The sequence below is a fragment of the Stereum hirsutum genome (assembly GCF_000264905.1).
Source record: "Stereum hirsutum FP-91666 SS1 unplaced genomic scaffold STEHIscaffold_3, whole genome shotgun sequence".
NCBI classification, from domain to species: Eukaryota; Fungi; Basidiomycota; class Agaricomycetes; order Russulales; family Stereaceae; genus Stereum; species Stereum hirsutum.
In genome coordinates this window covers 2,134,492-2,152,708 of record NW_006763133.1, presented here as the reverse complement: position 1 = coordinate 2,152,708, position 18,217 = coordinate 2,134,492, and the positions used below count along the sequence as shown (strand labels likewise).

Here is an 18,217-nt window from a genome sequence, read left to right as displayed (position 1 = left end):
GTTCTTGTTCGACATCCTTGTATTTGCTTTCGTTTCATACTCATATTCTGTGCCACCACATGGGATCTCTATCACGGCTTTAATACACATGGCGTGGTTTCATCGGCATCATCACTAGCGATCTGAAGGTTTCAAGACTATTGTACAGGAGGCACGAAAGATGAGAAAATTTCCATAAGACGATCAGAGGCTCCCTAACTCTCAGCGCTGTTTGTACTTCGCTTCGTTCTCCAGTCGAACCTCGGGATCCATCGAGTTGTGAAGACCAAGAAGGGTCTTACTGACAGCTTCGCTTGCACCAATCATAGGTTTGAGGACCGCTATCGGTACAGCTCGTATAACGGCACGGACAGGACCCTTGTAAGGAATGTCAATGACAATTCTGTCAGAAAAACAACAAAGACATACCCCATTGCCCGACCGTTCATACACCTCCATAGGCACTGCCAGGATAGTCTGTGCTGCTGAGTTGAGGTTGCGTCTGAGGCTGGTATACGCAGACTGGACGCCCTCCGTAACACCTCCAGGCTGTTCTGCGTATTTGCTGATTAGATCCACCGTATCCCTATCTTCAGGCCAGTTCTGTCCTGTTTGTCCGAATCCGGGTTCGTCAGGAGAACCAATGACCGTCTCCGCCGTGATCTGTTCGTCGAAGGCACTCCCAAGGACATTCTCCGTCTGCTCGAGGATGACCTGGGTGCCTGTCGCCAACCGTGCTCCCAACTTTACTGCCTCCATCGCAGTGGACTTGACAAAAGATCTGGCTCCCTTCTGCACACCTCGGAATACGCGGCCGTCCTTGCGGTACTGTGCGATGGGAAGCAGCACCAGGTCTGCTACGCCTGAGCCGACGTTCACCACAGACCTTATGGGTGCCACTCCCGAGATAACATCGGCAAGCTGAGTCGCTTTAACATCTGGCGTCCATAGGTCATTCAAAAGATCGAAGAACCTCGGCCATCCGGTAATCTGCACAATCATTAGCACCTTCAAGACACCACAAACAAAGCGCGAACTTACCCCAGACAGGGTGATATGTCGCAATGTCATCTCCGCGCCGTCAAAGTGGAAGAAGTTCATGAGTTCGATCGTCTTTCCATCGCGAAGAGCGCGGTAGTCGACCCGTCGCGGTTTGTAGTCTAATTTCAGACCCACAGGGAACACTTCCGCTAGTTCTGTGGGATTATGTCAGAGCTGGTTGTGAACCTCGTATAGTTTTCACTAGACGTACGGAAGTAAATCTCGTTGGCAGGGGGTTTAGGAGGGGGTGCAGGTGTAGGAGTCGGGCCTTGGAAGCTGAAGAACTTCTTCAAGAAATCCAAGGCATCTTGATCAACATGGAGGCGTAACGGCAAAATCTTGGCCTGGCAGCACCAACGTCAGTAGAGGTGTAGGTGAAGAAGATACCATGACATACCCTTAGTCTCGCCTCTTCAGATAGATTTCCTGGTACTGGCTTGACGCTACGAAGCTCAACTCGAACCATGTTCGAGCCTGTTTCGCGTACATTCCCGCGCGAATCTGATCGAAGCGCCGTGAGGAACTTCTTCCAGGTAGAGGTTTTGACATGATCCAAGATCTCGATATCCCTGACTGTGGCAAAGGTTCTGGACACGATGTCTTCTTCAGGAAAAAAATGGTCCACCTCAGCATCAAGCCCCATCAACCGGAACTCGATGCTGGGCCCTCTCGCTCTGGTTAGTCGATGTCCACCGCTAGAACTTCGAGTCGGAGGTGGGGCACTCTTCCCGGGGCCCTGTGGTCTCAGTGACTGCCATGAACTCTGGCTGACGGCGTCATCATCGTCCTTGAGCTGCTCGTCGATGGCGGCAACGAGAGCATCGGGCTCCATATTCTCCAAATCTTGCTCCAATCCAACGTATACTGAATTGAAGAGCAGAGTGCTGGTCTCATCCACCTCGGGATCGTAAGTTTGTCCGCTCGAGACGAGCTGTCGAATCTTCGCGAGTCGTCGCTTCATTTCCTTGATCTCTTGCTCTATCGTTTTCCGAGTCGATGCCCAATCGTAACCGTCATATAGGAACAAAGTTATGTCTCCGCGACGGACCCGTACTCGGGAGTCAGTCTCGCCCAACCTTATGAAGACAGCTTGTTAGTAACTCCGTTGAAGCACAAGTAAACCATCGCTCACTGAGGGCTCTCCTCAGAAATGGCAGGGAGACTCTCGAAATAGTTCTCGACCATCGGAATGCCTTCGGGTCGAAGCATCCTGATTGTCTCGCCTCCGACGTTGGAAATGATGCCTGGGTCGCCAGGAGCCGCAGAACTCGACAAGATCTCTCCTTCGTCAAAGTCCTCCAGATCCTCGTCATCGAATTCGCGAAGGCCAGCAGCTGCGCCGAACGAGGAGTCGAGGTATTCCGGATTGGAGGGAAGGTCATCCATGATCATGTCAGGGGCTGCGCCGACCTCAGGTAGCCTGTAAAATGCTTGTTCGTCTAGAGAAGCTAGAACCAGGTCGTTAAAGTTGGTTTCAACACAAATCCGAGCAGGCTTACACAAAAGAGCCGTTTGCGTATCAGGTCTTGAAGACACCGTAGTAGGTGCTCTCGAAGGTGGTGTTGGCCTACGTTCTGCTGTCAATATGATGCGATCCTTCTTGAGCAACGTATATAACTAACCGTTCTGAGTCGTCCACCACTGGGCTGAATGCTGAGCCAAGGTCACCAGCAAATGCTCCTAGTGCACTTCCAGTATCCGCGCACAAATGCATGCGGAGGGTGACACCATCGATGGTGACCTAGACAAACGTCTGAGTGAGCCTCTTCCAGCCTGCGCGTGCAATCGAATGTACCTCAGAGCTCGGTGGCGGACCATTCAACTTCCTGATCAACAGATTCAGGTCAGAGAGTTCTGCCAATAGTGCATGTCCGGCTCTCTAATGAAGGGTCATCGGTCAGTGTATCCTGAGATAAATTTGAGGACGAACAAACCTTCCAATACGTGCTCCCCTTGCCTCCCACGAGCTTCTGGGCAGAAGCGCCAGATTGCTCAGATGCAGCCTGGGCGTCGTCAGTCAATAGTGCTTGGAGAGCTGGTACTTGCAAGCTCAGCTGAAGTTCAGGAGAGTCGCCGACGATGTCTGTATTGAACTCTGCATCCTCGATATGAACAACGAGGGCCCCAGGGTGCGTCGGAGCAAAGAGTCTAACAGACCCATCGGCCACCTTAATAGACACCCGAGTTCTCTCGCTGGGAACAACTTCTTCGAATGCCTAAGATACCAAGGTCAGAATAATCACCGTCTAGACAGACATTTGTTTACTCACACCTGGTGGAGATTTGACAAACCGTTCTATGTCTGTGATCCACCGAAGGTCTGAAGTGAAGTTATAGGTGAAGTCGCTTAGGGTGACTCTAATCCTAGATTCCTTTGCCGTAGATTCTGGCACGGTAAGCGAGTTGAAGCGAAGTTTAATCAATGGTCTAGAGAGCGACGACTAAAACCAGGAATAAGCTCGCGCTCTTATAAAAGAAAGAACGACTGGAGCTCACCATGCTACGAGGGGTGGCGGCCAGCAGATATGGCACAAAGAAAGAGCTCGCTCTATCAATAACAGCCATGTCCGTTACTGAGAGAGTGATAACGGTCTCGTCCTGAGTATATGGCGATCAGTTCGATGGACATATGTATAATCATTGTCGCACACTTACTTTCCCCTCCGGCTTCAGCTCGACGAGGGCATCGATGTCCGAAGAGAGCAGATCAAAAGGCTCGGTAGGAGACGATCCATTCTCTTCCCGCGGCAACAGAAGTCTGATGAACACTGTTTGGAGGAGATTATTATTAATTATCAAGGTTCATGGTTCGGGGGGCATACCTTCAGAGATGGACGCTTTGATCACAGTTTCGCTCGAGGCACTGTCGGGGCGTTGGGCTGCGTGGCCACTGCCCAGTATGGTGCTGCTATCCTTCGAGCTCTTGCGGCTGGTCTTGACGAAAAAGCGGCTTCCAATCAGACTCGGATCCGCGCTCGATCCTGTCTCTGTGTCGCCGTCATCTGTAGTCACCCCGAACGCTCGGCCGCTGAGTTTCGCGATATCGTCCGCCCAAAACTGCAGATCATCCAACACAGGTTTGGACAGACTGACATAAAGCGAAGGTAGTTCGAATGCCACGACAAGCGCTCCAGTTGTCTTCGAGTTGGGTGATTCTGCAGCGGATGTCGGAGGCCGTGAGATAGACAAGCAAATTGGTCGGGGAGGCAGAGTAGGTGTCTGTACTGATGGGGACCAATGATCGCCTTCGCCGCTTGAGGCTGTGGTGTCATCGAGAATGGGTCCTAGAGACAAGAAGCATTGTGCTTTGCTTTCCCCGGCTAACGAAGCGGCAAACAAAACTCGTTGGCACTCCACCGAAAGCAGCTTCGTGGACCTAGTGGCTGGACCTTGCGACATAGGTGAAGATGGTGTATCGTCGGTGCTGGAAAAGCGTGTAGAAGGTCGAGCCTGTGTAGCCGAATCCCCATTGCATAACATGAATCCATGAACGTCTACGACGAAAGCGCCCGAACGAGGAGGAGAGTCCATTGGGGGTGGGCACCGAACTTCCATCCTGATTATGGGGAATCTGACCGTTGTTTGGTTAGTCCGGCTTTCTGTTGGCTTCTGGGGAGGCTCCTGAGAAGCCAGTTCAGCACACAGTGAAGGACGAATAGGATCAGTGAGCAGACCTTTCGTTTGAGTCTTCGCCTCTTAGACGATTCTTGGTGCTTAGGTTTCGGCTCGGTCGCACGATAGTCCATCGACAAGCCCAAATCCTCAATCCAATATCGGTCCAGCCGTTTCCTCTTCTCTGCCTCACGTTCTTTCGCAGCCTCCTGCAAACGCATGGCCCGCTGCATACGAGGTGAAGCAGGAGGTGTAAGCCCACCGTCTCCGTCATCCTCGATAGATGTCAGGTCGCTGTCGCTGTCGTGGCGCTCCGTACTTGACTGGACCGGTGAAACATTTACATGAGCAACGGGTAGGTCGGAAAGTTCGTCCAAAAACCGGAGGGCCTCGCTCGAAAGTTTGCCACTAGCGCTGCAGTCGAGTAGCGCCAGATCAGCAAAGATGTGCAGAGGAGCGAAGTCGACTTCGATTACTGGGTCGTGACGCTCCTCGGGTGTTTGTTTTCGCGGAGCTGTTGAGCGAGACGATTTGAATCTCATGGAGACAGCGTTCCGAGGGGCATCATTCTCTAGTACGACCGAAGGTAGCGGAACATGAGGAGAACGAGGGGATGCTGTTGCGGTCTGTGACGGGTGAATATGTGGCGCGCGGACCCGCCACCGGGACAACTTCGGTTGGGTGATTTGATTGGACGGCGATGTCCAGTCCAAAAGATCAAATAACGGTAGCTGGGGGGGTTGCGGAGGTATAGATTGTTGGCCACTGTGTGTTGCCAGTCGAGGCGGGGCGACGTGCTGAGCAATGTACTGCGAAGGAAGATGTGGATCTGTGATGAAGATTGGAGTAACGATGTGTTCGACGGAGTCTGATGGTGATGTCGTGGAGGAGTTTAGCTGAAAGACGCAGAGCGATATGTCGTGTACGCTCAGAGATCCAGTCACGACGAAGGCAGCTGTAGTCGGCGATGAGTGTTTGTTTCTTGAAGACTTTTCATTGCCTACACCTGATGGGGAATTTCTCGATGTGACGAAGGATGAGGAACCATGTACACCGTCAACGAAGAGTCGTAGGAACGCGCATGGTAGTTTAGGTGGTACCAGGGGTCGCGCGAAAAACGTCGCGAGGGAGGATGGGTCCACAGTGATATCCGGTCCCGCTCCAGACGGTGTGGGCGGTGGTTGTGATGAATCGGAAGGAAGTAAAAGGAATACAATCCCGCGGATATGCAAGCTGGCTTCCACTTGGTCTAGCAGAGAGGTCATGGAAGACGGTACCGGATGGGACGATTCGACCTTCTTCGCATGAGAAGGCTGTGAATGGCGTGGAGAAGGAGACGATGGTAGAGAATTCATAACGACTAAAGCGCTGCGTAGATGCCGTGCTCGTAATGCACAGGCAAGCACGCCGAAATTGGCGGATATGCTGACTTGCCCTGATCCTTTGGAAGTGGACTCTACGCTCGAGGTGGTGCGTGAGCCAAGCGATGTGGTAAGCTGGATGGTGATAGGTTCGAGAGCGAATGAGAATAATGTCTCCTCCTGTAGAGCTGCATGACCTGCGAGAGCTGCAGAAAGTGGCGATGAGATATGCGAAGAGTGCTGATCGTATTCAAGGCGTTTCTCAGGTTGTGGGGACATATGTCCACTATCGGAAATCGCGTTACTCTCCTCGGGGACTGTAGAGATTGCACTCTGGAACATGCTGCTGGCCACAGTGCTCGTGGGGGAGACTGGACGCGCAGATGAAGACGCCATAGGGAGCGACGCAAGAGACTGAGACATCAAAAGGTTCGTATCCTCATCCATATCGGAATCTGACTGAGCTTCTGGTGAAGCAGGTGGGGAAGGCGACGGTGGACTGGGATGCGACGTCGAGTACGAATCGTGAGTGTTAGAAGACTTGGCAGGTGGGTTGTTGAAGGGAATCGAGTCTCGTCTTCGTAGAGGTGTTAGGTCTTGGAATGACACTTCGAGCCCCCCTATGGTCATTACTCTCGTCTCCCCTTCAGATGCAGGGGCATCATCCGCTTTGCCGTACTTAACGTTCGCTATCTTCAAGGTAAAGCTAGCATTCCCTGGATGCACGAGCGTTATAGCAATATCAGCGATGTCAAACTCAAACCGAGATAGAAGTCGCTCAATCAATGTCGCAAATACAGAGACGCCGGCAGGATCGACATCGGGTGGCACCACCTCATCCAGATTGATAAATGGATCGAGGCCACCAGGGATGTTTGCACGCACGTCAGGAGGAAAGGGTTGGTCAGGATGGATAGATTCACGCAGGGTAGCCTCTTCTCCTGGTGTGAGTTCATCGTGTATGAAAGACTCGGCCACACTGAAAACCGAGTCTGCAAGATCGGGTGGTTGAGGTGCAGCTTTGGTGGAGGCTGCAGGATCAAGATAGAAGGTGAGATGGGGTGACTGTACGGAGAGGCCTATGCTCGCAGTGAGTGGATTTGGCCACGGTATTCGCGCCGTCACGGACGAGATGGAACCATCGTGCAGCTGGACGGGGAGCCCTGCAAGCAACGCATTGATAGCCTTTGCCAACAGTTGAATAGAAAGCCATCAACAGTAAAGGTACTACATACATCATAGTCAAGTTCCAAATCTCGAACTTGCACGTAGCCAGACCCGATCTGAGAGTCTATTTGTTGGACGTCAAGCTGGCCAGGCTTAAGGAAGTGACCTAATGTGCGCTTGAGGATGAAAGAGATGAATCTGCCTTGAATTCCCGAAGGAAGCGAGAAGTCAACTGAGGGTAGGGAGAGCCACGAAGGTGCCCACCAAGACATGATAGGCCTGGCTGTAGGGTGGTGTTGCACAAGCAGTGTGCAAATGCAGCTGGTCACAGTGGCGGAAGAGAAGAGCAAACAACCACAGCGAAGCCTAACCGGACGTCACTTCCGTTCTGCCACGTGCGCGTATCCGGTATCCGCTCATCGCCGCGGTGTCTTTCCTTCTCCCATCGTCCTGCCAGTAACTTCTCTGCGAAGGGATATACCTCACTGGTATAACGTCTTGGTTATAGCTGCTACTGCTTACTATACGATATCAGTGATATTTACTTCCCTCATGCCAGTGTCCAAGTCAAGAGTGTACCAGCTGGCTCAGGACTGGAAAGGTTTCGATGCCATAAAGCATCTAGTAGTATTGTACGTGTTATCCTTGTTTCTCACAGCTACCATAGCCAACACAACCTGCTCTCTACAGTGGAGATTCGTACAGTTCAGTTGGCTACGACTCGAGATCTCCCCATCCATCTCTGGCCAAACCGCTCGGCGTTACATTTCCAGGGCCCTTTAATTTCCTCTGGAGTCAGTACTTAAATCTGAGCATTCCGAAGATCGAATTATGCCCCTCAACTAAAAGCCGCTGTCATTTATGTTAGATGAGCCTGATCTTCCAAACTGGGTCGGCCATCTCATCTCTACTCACCGAGGGAGCAAAGCACCTTTACTCGTTTATGACTATGCTGTCGGCGGCCATCGCCTCTCCGGAGTCAACAGTCAAATAACCAATCACTTCTTACCGGACGTTGGTAAAAAACCTGACTGGGCTCCGTGGACCCCATCGGATACTCTTTTCGTTACATGGGTTGGCATTAATGATTGCGCGTGAGCACATATATATTCTGCCATGCTCGCATCGAAATCAATGCCATGAACTTGCAGATACGCTAATGGGGGTGAATACGGCTCGTTGTTGGAAGAATTCTTTCGTCTGCAGCAAAAATTGTATGAGGCAGGGGCACGCAATTTTCTCTTTATCGATGTGCGTTACCTCTCCATTTTAAAAACGCACGGCGTCGTTGCTGATGATCCTGCAGGTACCTCCAATCGAAAGATCTCCTGCGAGTGAGCGTAGTCATATCATAGATAAATCACTGACCGACTGAGCTTATACTCTTGGACAGTCCCGGATCACGCCTCTGAAGCTTACTCCGCCAAATATCTGAACTGGAACGCCGAACTATCCAAGCAGACCGAGAAATTCGTGCAATCGCATCCAGACGTCTCCGCATTCGTCTTTTCCTCTTGGCAGACCTTCTCATGCATCCTCGATGATCCTGATATCTACGGATTCCTCCCGTCAGCTGCTCGTCAGTATGGTGGAGATGTGTGGTACGACCACCTCCACCCGACTTCGGCAGTGCACAAGATCATATGTGACGACTTCTACCAGTTCGTCTCCAGCATACCTCCCCACGAGGAAAAGGTGGCGGCGGAAGTCAATTCCGAGGAGCCCGTTTAATCGACTGCAACTTAGGACATATAATCTCGGGTTTATGGAATTGGAAACAGATGGCTGTACAACTAGTTCATACATTGGGTTTAGACTTCTGCGGAATGTAATTTGTACACGCTTTGTAACAAAGCAAGCTAAGCAGTGGGGGATGGTCATGATGCTAATCTACCGCGAGAACATGGAGGTCATCCTCCGTCGTGTATATGAGTTCCTGACGTATGAGAGATTCAACAGCGTCCCTTGAAGTCATAAGAAGGACTCAGTGACCGCTCTCGACGTACTTGACAATACCACTCACCACAACTCGCCCGGATTGGGGCCATGCGAAGCATTTAAACCCCCTGCAATAAGAGCTACCGGCACTCCACCGGGACACAGACTCGCATTGTTGTGTACTGCGATTAGAACAGTACGTTCCAAAGAACTGAGGTACGACAGTGGATCGCTACCGATGAGACAACATGGTTGGCGCTCTGGTGAGAGAGAGGGAGAGGGCGACTTTGGAGGAAGAAGACGCCGCGCAGTGTCCGAGTCCTCTGTATCGGAGTCGTTGTCACCGTCTACTGCACTCGAGTCGTCCTGAACTTGCTCTAATGAGTCTGATTCATTCTCCGAATGCTCTGAAGGATTTGCGAGACGTTCGGTGTCGGCGGTGACGATATGTGACTGGACAGCGTTGTGTTGAGGGAGAAGACTAGGACCAGCATTGATAGCGGTGGCCTGCGGGGGCCCACTTATAATACTCTGTTTTGTAGAATAGAGGCCTCTCATGTCTTGCACACTTAGCTGTAGAATCATGGCTGTAAATATGACGCGTAGCGCATTCGACGAAGATAAAGCACACTCACAGGTTCACGGCCACTTTCGTGGTATAAAGTTGCTACCATCGCTTCCGCCAGATGGCAAAAAATCTGATGCTTGTCAATGACAGGCTTGATGGACCTGACTTTCAAGTATCTGACGTTGTTGTAGTCTTCTAGCTGACCGAACGCGCAAACATAGCTGAACTCCCTGAGTCGCACGAACTAGAGGTCATCCCAAGAAAATACGATATATGATAAACATCATGTGGACTTACTGGATCCTTTCGATTTCATCTGCGTTCGCTTTATAAAATGGGTGGCTAGTCCATAGACGAAGGCGTATATCACCTGGGGTGCCATCGTCCACATCCCAGTCTCTCCGTTTATCATGGAAAGTATCAATCTTAGCGACCATAGCCACAACAGACACCTGATGAAACTTGACTTTGAGTCGAGAAACATTCGGAAGATGATGACCTACTTACGGTCTCTATCACCACTCCCTCGATCGTATATGGTGCAGTGCTGTGAATTTGGGTAGCCTCTCGAAGTTGGCGCACGGTTACAGGGCGGAGATTTTGCTAGTTAATCGTGATTGCAAAACATCACCGTCACTCTTCTCGTTGGGTACTTAGCGGAGAAGGCATACTGATGAAGAGCTTGCCATAGTACTAGTAGCGCTGTCTCAAAAGCTTCAAAGAGGCCTAGGAAAGTGACTTAGATAGGTTCCGTTCAAAGTAGCAGTCTGAGGGAACGAGAACAGAAGAAAAATGTTGTTGCGTTTGCGACGTTGTAGCGGACAGCAACTGTTCAAGATATGTTCAAGATCAAATGGCAAAGGAGGCCAAAGGCCAAGCACGACTGGCTTGCACGTGGTCGGGCCACACGCGAAGACGGCTCCCATGGGCCTCTTGCATCAGAAGGGTAAGTATGAATCTGTATTGGTGGTGATGTCGAAGATTTTTTTTATCTCCGGGAAAAGAGTGGGAAAACGAAAGGAAACGGGGCAGACAGCATTTTATAGATACATTGATTCATGGTCGGAATACCAGTGTGGCGCAGCACTCATTTTCCTCTACGCCACTGGTACCCCGCCGATCGAGCGCGAAGAGTAACTCAAGAGTTGAGATATCAAACAGACAGCCAAAAACCAGCCACAACTCGACAGTAAGGGGACGCATAACTGGTGCAAATGGAAAGAATAACATAATTATGCCGAGAGCGCGTAATGTGTTTCGTCGATGGTGCTGTAGAGTATGCCGTGGTCCATCAAGGCCTCAAGAGCGGAGCTGTTACAGACAATGTTTGAGGGACGGTACAACATACGGCATGTCAATAACAAGATACGCACCCGATATCCGGCGCTTGAAACGGCACGTTTCTCGCGATGTTGGAGACATGGATGCCTTCCTCATGCCTTGGTTGCGTGTGCATGAAGTAGGCGATAGCCTTCTCACACGGCGGAAGGTGCGCATACTGGTCGTCCGCTGGGATGCTTGTCTGTGCGGTGTAAGCCGAATTTGAGTTTGTAGACTGCCCTGCCCCACTAGGTGCTTGTGCTCCAGATGGCTGTAGAATGCATACATGAGCAACAGCAGGTTGTGATTTAGGGGGGAAACGCACCGAGCCCCTCTCATGAAACAATGTGACAGCCATGGCTTCGGAAAGGTGGAAGTATATCTCATGCGAGTCCTTAGCAGGCCGGATATTGATACAGTTGATATACTTCTTGTCATTGTATGTCTTGATGGTGCCAGTAATGCGAGCGTATTGCAACTCTCTGAAACGAAACGTCGCATCAAGAAAGAGCTTTTAACGAGAACTCGCGCCTACTTGATAGTTGAGGAGTCATCGCCCTCATTCTCATTTGTCGAGTCCGACCAGAAACGAGCGTCTATCTGGTCGGTGCCGTCGTCGATGGTGTAAACGCAATTAGTGGTCTGGGCTTTGATTGTCAGGACTTGGGCAACGACGGTGATCTAGGTACGCAGTCCGTTTTATTGAGTCTATATGTTGCAAAAGTAAGTCAATGATACGCACCTGTCCGATTTCAGTGTTCTCCCAAATCCAGTCTGCGTCGGCATGGGCTTGAGTCGAGGCGCCGATTTGTTTGATAGTCATAGGACGCAGCGATTGGGACAAGGCACCTCGCTAAACAAAGTGGTATTCAAAGACTGAAGAATGGGATATGACCAAAACAGTTTACCCGTGCAGCACCACCAGGGCTACCCCCAAATGGTGAATTACCAGTCAAATATCCGCCGCCGCCGCCGCCACTACCACCCTGAGTGTTGCTGTAGTAGGGGTTCTCGTTGCCGTCTGAGCTTCATGAGATGGTGCATTCAAAACCGAACGCAACGCAAACACGTACATTGACTCATGTTGCGGTATCGTTTGTTGAGGATATAGAGAAGGAGCGGGGAAAAGATGCGTGCTAGGAGTGAACAGCGCGATGGTACGAGGAAGAATCCCGACGCGCCAGCCACTTATTTGACATTTCGCGGCGCGTCGCGTCACGCGTGATGGCGCGTGTCTGTGACTCGATCATTGATCAACAAGAGCCCTCTGTGTGGCACCAGAGTGGCACCTCTCTTCTCCTACAGAATTCATGCAGAGCAGTGGTGATGATAGCATTTCAAACATGAGATTGTAATACAATGCAGTGGATGCTGATGTGTGTAGTTCTAGCGAAGTCTATGAGGTCCAGAGCGATCATGAAGCATAGTTCGTGGCGACGCGAGTCATTCCCTTCCCAACACCTTCCAAAACCTTCTTACGAGCGTCGGTAACCTTCTTCGCGATGTCGAGGACATAGTCGTGATTCAACTGATGTATTCAAAGTCAGCTCGAGAAGAAAATCTGAGAGAGTAAACAAAATGCCACCTCGGGAACAGCTTGAAGAGATTTGCATCCCTCGACGAAGGCCTTGCGCTTCTCAGCAGTACCTTCACCTTCGCCGAGCTTTGTTAGTGATGAACTTATCTCCTTCAAGACCTCGACGGCTTTCGCGCGAACAGGCTTGAAGCTTTGCACCAACTAACCAGCAGGGATTCAGCATGAATAGAAGGGCAGCGGCGATTCAGTGCTCACAGCTCCGAGTTTGTTGACTTTGACGGTGGAGGCGTTCTTGAAGCGGAAAGTCTCGATTGCAAACAGAATGAATGCCTATTAGAATATTAGCAACCATCACCGCTTGGGAGAGTATGATCTGACCTCTTGCGTGAGAACGGCCACGTGAAGCAAGTCTTGCACGGACCCCTTAGCTTCAGATACCTCCTTGAAGCGTGAGAGCATGTCTACAGATCTCTGTGTTAACAAAAGACCTATTGATGCATATACAAGTACTCACTATCGAAGAACTCGACCAAAGACGGTGGAGGCTCTTGGACCTGGGGAGCGTCCTCAGCCTTTTTGGCGTGGCCGTTGGCGTTACCATTCTCAGGTGAAAGTTCAATGTTCTTCAATGTATGTCCAGTTTTGAGCTCTGTCATACGGACAGCCTCAGCCAAAACCTGCGCGGGAGGTGGTCGGGTGTGGTTGTGGTAAGGCTCGAGCCAGTCTCCTAGCGCCTTGCCATAATCGAGAAGGGCGTGCTCGTCCGGAGTGAGCTATTGTACCGAATGATCCTGAGTACGATAAAATGTGCTTGATGAGGCCACGAGATGAATTACCTCGGCGAGCTCTTCAGGTTCCCGCTGATCCAGCCGTTCATCCAGCGGTAACCTACACTCTAGGTCGGCAGGCTGTTTTGGCCGGTCACCGATGAGGAGTTTCTCTTCGACGGCCTCGGACAGATCACTGGCGTGCTGGAACGCTCGGATGTATATCCTGAGGAAATTCCACAACCATCCATGCTACAATATGAACTATGTCCTCAGTGGTGTTCACTAATATCAATGCGGATGGGGACGTACTCCTGCGTCACGACCGAACAATCGAGTTTGCTCCTGGAAAGAGGGTTGACACCGTGGCTGGTAGTTGGGCATAACATCGAAGTCCCTATTATCGTGGTGGCCTGAAAGAGCGTCAGCATCATGAGCGAGAGAAGGTCCGACTAAACTCACGCCGATCAAAGTTGAACTTGAGCTCAATCAATTCCACGTCGAACAGGTCTTGTGATATGGGTTCGTGTGTGATACGCATCCGGAGAAGCTCTGTCCTCGCCAGGTTTCGTTGAAGGGAATTATCTAGCCAGTCTTCGAACAGGACAAAATCTGGAATCTACACATAATACGATCAGGAATTCATGCAACAATAAAGCGCGTCACAAATTTATTCGTACCTGAGAATACTTTTCGCCGCCGAAGGCTTTAACGACATATTCCGCCGTCTGGCGCACGTTAGCAGGGGGAGATGGCCTTTGAAGATGTCCGCTCTTTACCTCCTGGGTGTTGGTGAGATAGATTTGATTTTGTTCAAAGCTCTCGGCGATATATGTGATGTCACCCGTTGGGGCCATAGAGAAAGTAGACGATCTTGAGAGAAGGTAATGGGAAAGGGTGTCGGTTTGAATCTGCTTGACATTCAACAGACGATAATGCTCCAGCGCAGGCTGAGGAGCACCTGAACACAAGTAACACGATTTCAGTGACAACATCACGAGGTATGGAAGGGAACTTACCGAGCAAGCGATAGATTTGGACAAGCGACAAATGTATCTGATAGGATTGAGGGCTCTTTTTGGAAGCGAATTCCAACACGACGACAGCATGATGCAAGTATGACTCGTCCTTTGTAAGCTGGTACAGGCTCACGTAGACATGTCCCGCGAGAACAGCGAGATCGTCTGCCGGTTGCAGCTCAGTCTTAGGTAGACCCTTGCCCAACGCAAGCGCTTCGATGTACTCATGTACGAGCTCATCAGCACGAGCAACCTCAAGCTCTACCGTCAGTTGTGACTCCTGAAGACTATAGCGCCGGAGTTTGTAGACATTGATCTGACGCTGAAGTTCTGCGAGTGTAGACTAGAAAATGTTACGACGAAGCATATGCACAGTGATGAATAAAGACACACCGAAGAATATGAAAGTCCGTCGAGGTGAGATGACCATTGCTCTGCTTCTTCACCTTCGAGACTCGTGTACGGCCGGAGGTCCTCATAACATACACTTTTGTCTCCAAACCGCGATAGATAGTCCTTTAAAAGGTCTAACATGCGAGATGGGTCTACAAGGCTGCATGAGCTCCAGTTGGAATGTGTGAGAGTTCAACGCACCCGTAGCCAATCCATGAGTACGAGCACGCTTCTCAAGCTCTAGTAATGCCAATGAAGCTGAACGGTCGTTTAAGCCGTCTTTTGCTGCAATTCCGTCGAGAAGTTCTCGGACCTCCTGTATGCGGGAAGAAGAGTCGTCGTCGTCGCTCGAAGACGTCGCATCGGGTGATGCCAGTGAAGGAAATGTGGCGTCCAAAACGGATAGAAACTCCAGCCAATTGCGGTCACTATAAAGCAGCCATTCGGATCAATATGCTGGTATAAGAGAGATGGAACACTGACCCGTTCTCTATCCGTTCTTTAGCCTTCACGCCCTCTTCCTTCATCCAGCCGGTAGTCTTGTAGATGTCGCGCCTGAGCTCATCACATGCCAGACTTCGTGAGCAAAGCACCTTTCCCTGTTCACTCTCCAGTAGTGTACGCGCATCCTCGTAGAGTTCGAGTTGACGGAGGATGGAGACGTGCAGGTATAGACGGTCAGGGTTTCCCTCCATCGGAGTCCAGACGGACAACATCAACCGATGAGCGAGTTTGTACAATATGCCGCTGACGTTGCTGGGCGTGGTATGGTCCTTGGCCTAATGTCGATATGTTATAGATGCAAGGTTACAAGAGAGGGTAGAAGAGCCTCAACTTGAAGAACAGCGCACATGATTCCCCAGTAGACGTATCTGTCATCGCGGAATGTTTTGTGCATTTTGGTAGCCAACTTCCACAACAGACCATCAGTGCCCAGCCTCACTTCAAGATACAAGAGCAAGAGAACACGATGAATCGGGGAGAAGGGATGGCAAAGGGTGACACACCTGCTGTCCGGCTTTCCAATTGCTCGTACGAAGATTGGCAAAGAAAGACTGTATTCCAAGCTCCTCGTTACCAGGGTTCTGCTTGAATGCCTCATCGAACATGGAAACCATGTCACTGTCTATCCGTTTCGAATATTGAGACCAGAGAAGCAGCAAGGTAATTGGTGTAGCGTACGGCGTCCGAGACCCCTAAGGACATGCATCATGGCAGACAGAGTACCATCGTCGGTGGGCTTGCTAGCCAAAATCTCATCGCAGAGAGCAAGGGTCTCCTCGATTTTCTGTGATCGGAGGAGGGCAAGTGCTTTCAAGGCCTATAAGGGCCGGTCAGGATTGAATGTGCCTCTGATGAAGACCAATGTGGCGCACCTTAAGCAAGTCATTCTTAGGGTACTTTTTGAGCAGTTTGTTACAGCTCAGCAACGCAGACTTGTTCGAGCCAGTGTCGAGCGCGTCTTTACAACGGTTTGAATATCGAGAAAGTGCGGGGTAAGATCGACGATGCGTGCGTACCATAAACCGGGCGAAGTTGGCGTTCGAAGGCTGGCGACGAAAGAGACATGGGAAGCAAGACAAGGCTAAAGACAAAAGCCAAAAAGCAAAGGAAGAAATAGAACAGGATTGTAACAGTTCTTGACCTGCTGATGGAAGAGGCAGCAAGCAACACAGAGTACACGCGTAAATGCTTTCGGAAATTTTGTGTGCGAGTTGCGTTGTCCGTCACGATCCGCTCCGACGGTTTGAGGCGTCCCGTTCCGAATCCCCACGCAGATATTACGCTCACTTCCTGCCCTTCACCACGAGCCCAATAAAATCATGTAGTATATTTTCCAAGTCGTCCAGCGATTGACATGCGTATTCCTCGAGCTCTGGCCAACTGAAAGGCAGGTTTTACGCGTCACGCGTCGCGACGACAATCCGCCGGATCGGCCTTTGCCGTAATTTCGTAGACGTCCTTCCGGATCCCCTCTCTTTGTCCATGTTCCTGACGTCCTAGAACTGCACTCACTCCCTTCATGGCGCCTGTGCTCTTGTCTCGGTATGACTTGATTTTATTTTCTCACTCTCGAAAGTCTCATACAGGTCATCACAGTGGCCTCGACCCCGTTCTCGGCGTCTTCACCGGCGTCCTCGCGTACTACTTGTACGAAAATAACCCTCGTACTGCACCTCCGCCAGATCAAAAACTGGAGTCACTCGTTCGTTGGAAGATGGCAAAGAGGCAGGCAGAACAGCAGCGCTCTGTAGAGGAAGCCAATCGGAAGGAGGCTTGAGTGAGCGTCTAATTGGGGCCATGTTGCTGCCTGGCCGGCACTGACAGGTTCCCATAGACTTCTATACGTTCTACATCTTGTTGTTCTTGCCATGATGGTATGCGCGTTTTTCATCTATGCGCGTCGACATGTGCGTTCCATCCTTCAAGACCACACTAGTTGGATCAAGGCCGACGGCATCTCATCAAGACAAAGTAGCGTGCATGAAGGTCAACACGGCGAGTGACTCTGTTGAATCTGGTCGGTAATAAAATGCTCTAGAATGCGTGCGTGTGGGTTCAAGAAATGCAAAACATACGACAACACGAAAGCAACAGGAACACAACAAGATAAAGCAGACAAGACCGCCTGTTCAAGCATCAATATACGGATCAAACCAACGTGATAAACGGATGCATGAATCATCTACCCATGGAGCTCAGAACCCTTCGACGAACTACGAGAGCGAGATCCTGATCAATTTGACGCAACAAGATATACCGTTAGGCAAGAAGATTAAAGATTCAAGAGTGTGAATAAGACGTACCACAACGAGAGCAGACAAACTGTTGCGCTTGCGGAGCTTGCGGAGCTTGCGCGTCGCTTGTCCGCTATGGATGGCCTCCTCAAGATTGTCAGCGGCGGTCATCACCTCGACCACGTCCATCTACGGCGGTGGTCAGTCCAACAATGAGGTATGCAATAAATGATATGGCGTGCCGGCACAGGCCCGTCAAGATGCGCAACCGTTCGGTGGTCCACGGTGGTCTGAGTAAAGGGGCGAAATGAGGGACGAGGAAGAGAGAGACTGTGGGGACAAGGACGCACCATGAACTCGCCGGGTCTTCCTAAGCGATTTGGGTGGGAATGATGGTGGTGACGTCCGCGACGGGCGCCCTTCTTCTTGTTCTTGCGAGACGAATGGGGGCTGTAGCCCGACTGCACCATAGCAAGAGTGAAAGATGGATACGGAATGTCGGGCGAACGAGCCCCCATCGGTCGCAGCGACACGAAGAGGAAGTGAGGGGCTAGTTAATCGAAACGGAAACGTGGTGATAGAGAGCAAGCCGGTGCCATGGACTGGTTTTATAGGCGGCACGGCGACCTTCCTGCGCCATACTCAGCGGAGAGGGGGGATAGAGTTGCGCAGATCTGCGGAGAGTTATATGTGCCTTCTTCTTTGGGACCGTGACGTGCCATTCTGTCGGGTCTCCTTGGTCCAACCTCTTCCACATCCTCACCCAACCGGAAGACC

General features: G+C 50.9%; 6 protein-coding genes across 6 annotated transcripts; 2 read left to right on the top strand and 4 right to left on the bottom strand.

The window, feature by feature from the left end:
- Nucleotides 1-83: 83 nt before the first annotated feature.
- STEHIDRAFT_119154 (uncharacterized protein) lies at nt 84-7,482 on the bottom strand. Its single transcript, XM_007301066.1, has 16 exons — nt 7,229-7,482; nt 4,695-7,178; nt 3,843-4,641; nt 3,676-3,788; nt 3,517-3,618; nt 3,291-3,461; nt 2,955-3,236; nt 2,816-2,899; nt 2,643-2,761; nt 2,520-2,587; nt 2,153-2,468; nt 1,418-2,096; nt 1,232-1,364; nt 1,021-1,175; nt 409-969; nt 84-357 (listed from the first exon to the last, which is right to left on the bottom strand). Exons 1-16 carry the CDS (start codon nt 7,430-7,432, stop codon nt 202-204), a joined length of 6,426 nt encoding a protein of 2,141 aa, XP_007301128.1. The 5' UTR covers nt 7,433-7,482; the 3' UTR covers nt 84-201.
- A 131-nt stretch (nt 7,483-7,613) lies between these two features.
- STEHIDRAFT_92828 (uncharacterized protein) lies at nt 7,614-10,443 on the top strand. Its single transcript, XM_007301065.1, has 11 exons — nt 7,614-7,792; nt 7,851-7,954; nt 8,029-8,254; nt 8,312-8,411; nt 8,467-8,494; nt 8,554-9,124; nt 9,184-9,671; nt 9,734-9,896; nt 9,964-10,118; nt 10,174-10,269; nt 10,338-10,443. The coding sequence occupies exons 1-6, from the start codon at nt 7,713-7,715 to the stop codon at nt 8,889-8,891; spliced, it is 876 nt and encodes a 291-aa protein (XP_007301127.1). The 5' UTR covers nt 7,614-7,712; the 3' UTR covers nt 8,892-9,124; nt 9,184-9,671; nt 9,734-9,896; nt 9,964-10,118; nt 10,174-10,269; nt 10,338-10,443.
- Nucleotides 10,444-10,629: 186 nt separating this feature from the next.
- STEHIDRAFT_74612 (replication protein A subunit RPA32) lies at nt 10,630-12,110 on the bottom strand. The gene is made up of 6 exons (XM_007300536.1): nt 12,060-12,110; nt 11,895-12,007; nt 11,729-11,839; nt 11,522-11,667; nt 11,040-11,468; nt 10,630-10,977 (listed from the first exon to the last, which is right to left on the bottom strand). Exons 1-6 carry the CDS (start codon nt 12,067-12,069, stop codon nt 10,899-10,901), a joined length of 888 nt encoding a protein of 295 aa, XP_007300598.1. The 5' UTR covers nt 12,070-12,110; the 3' UTR covers nt 10,630-10,898.
- Nucleotides 12,111-12,303: 193 nt separating this feature from the next.
- STEHIDRAFT_74608 (uncharacterized protein) lies at nt 12,304-16,421 on the bottom strand. Its single transcript, XM_007300535.1, has 18 exons — nt 16,223-16,421; nt 16,079-16,164; nt 15,885-16,023; nt 15,710-15,828; nt 15,538-15,612; nt 15,186-15,481; nt 14,904-15,130; nt 14,703-14,854; nt 14,310-14,652; nt 13,971-14,251; nt 13,753-13,909; nt 13,603-13,703; nt 13,360-13,542; nt 13,038-13,296; nt 12,902-12,984; nt 12,779-12,853; nt 12,572-12,724; nt 12,304-12,514 (listed from the first exon to the last, which is right to left on the bottom strand). The coding sequence occupies exons 1-18, from the start codon at nt 16,269-16,271 to the stop codon at nt 12,401-12,403; spliced, it is 2,892 nt and encodes a 963-aa protein (XP_007300597.1). The 5' UTR covers nt 16,272-16,421; the 3' UTR covers nt 12,304-12,400.
- Nucleotides 16,422-16,725: 304 nt separating this feature from the next.
- STEHIDRAFT_153928 (uncharacterized protein) lies at nt 16,726-16,983 on the top strand (the record flags this gene model as incomplete). The annotated part of the gene is made up of 2 exons (XM_007301064.1): nt 16,726-16,748; nt 16,803-16,983. 2 exons carry the CDS (start codon nt 16,726-16,728, stop codon nt 16,981-16,983), a joined length of 204 nt encoding a protein of 67 aa, XP_007301126.1.
- A 401-nt stretch (nt 16,984-17,384) lies between these two features.
- Nucleotides 17,385-17,958, bottom strand: STEHIDRAFT_128954 (uncharacterized protein; the record flags this gene model as incomplete). The annotated part of the gene is made up of 4 exons (XM_007301063.1): nt 17,385-17,435; nt 17,510-17,629; nt 17,683-17,730; nt 17,791-17,958. 4 exons carry the CDS (start codon nt 17,956-17,958, stop codon nt 17,385-17,387), a joined length of 387 nt encoding a protein of 128 aa, XP_007301125.1.
- Nucleotides 17,959-18,217: the final 259 nt, after the last annotated feature.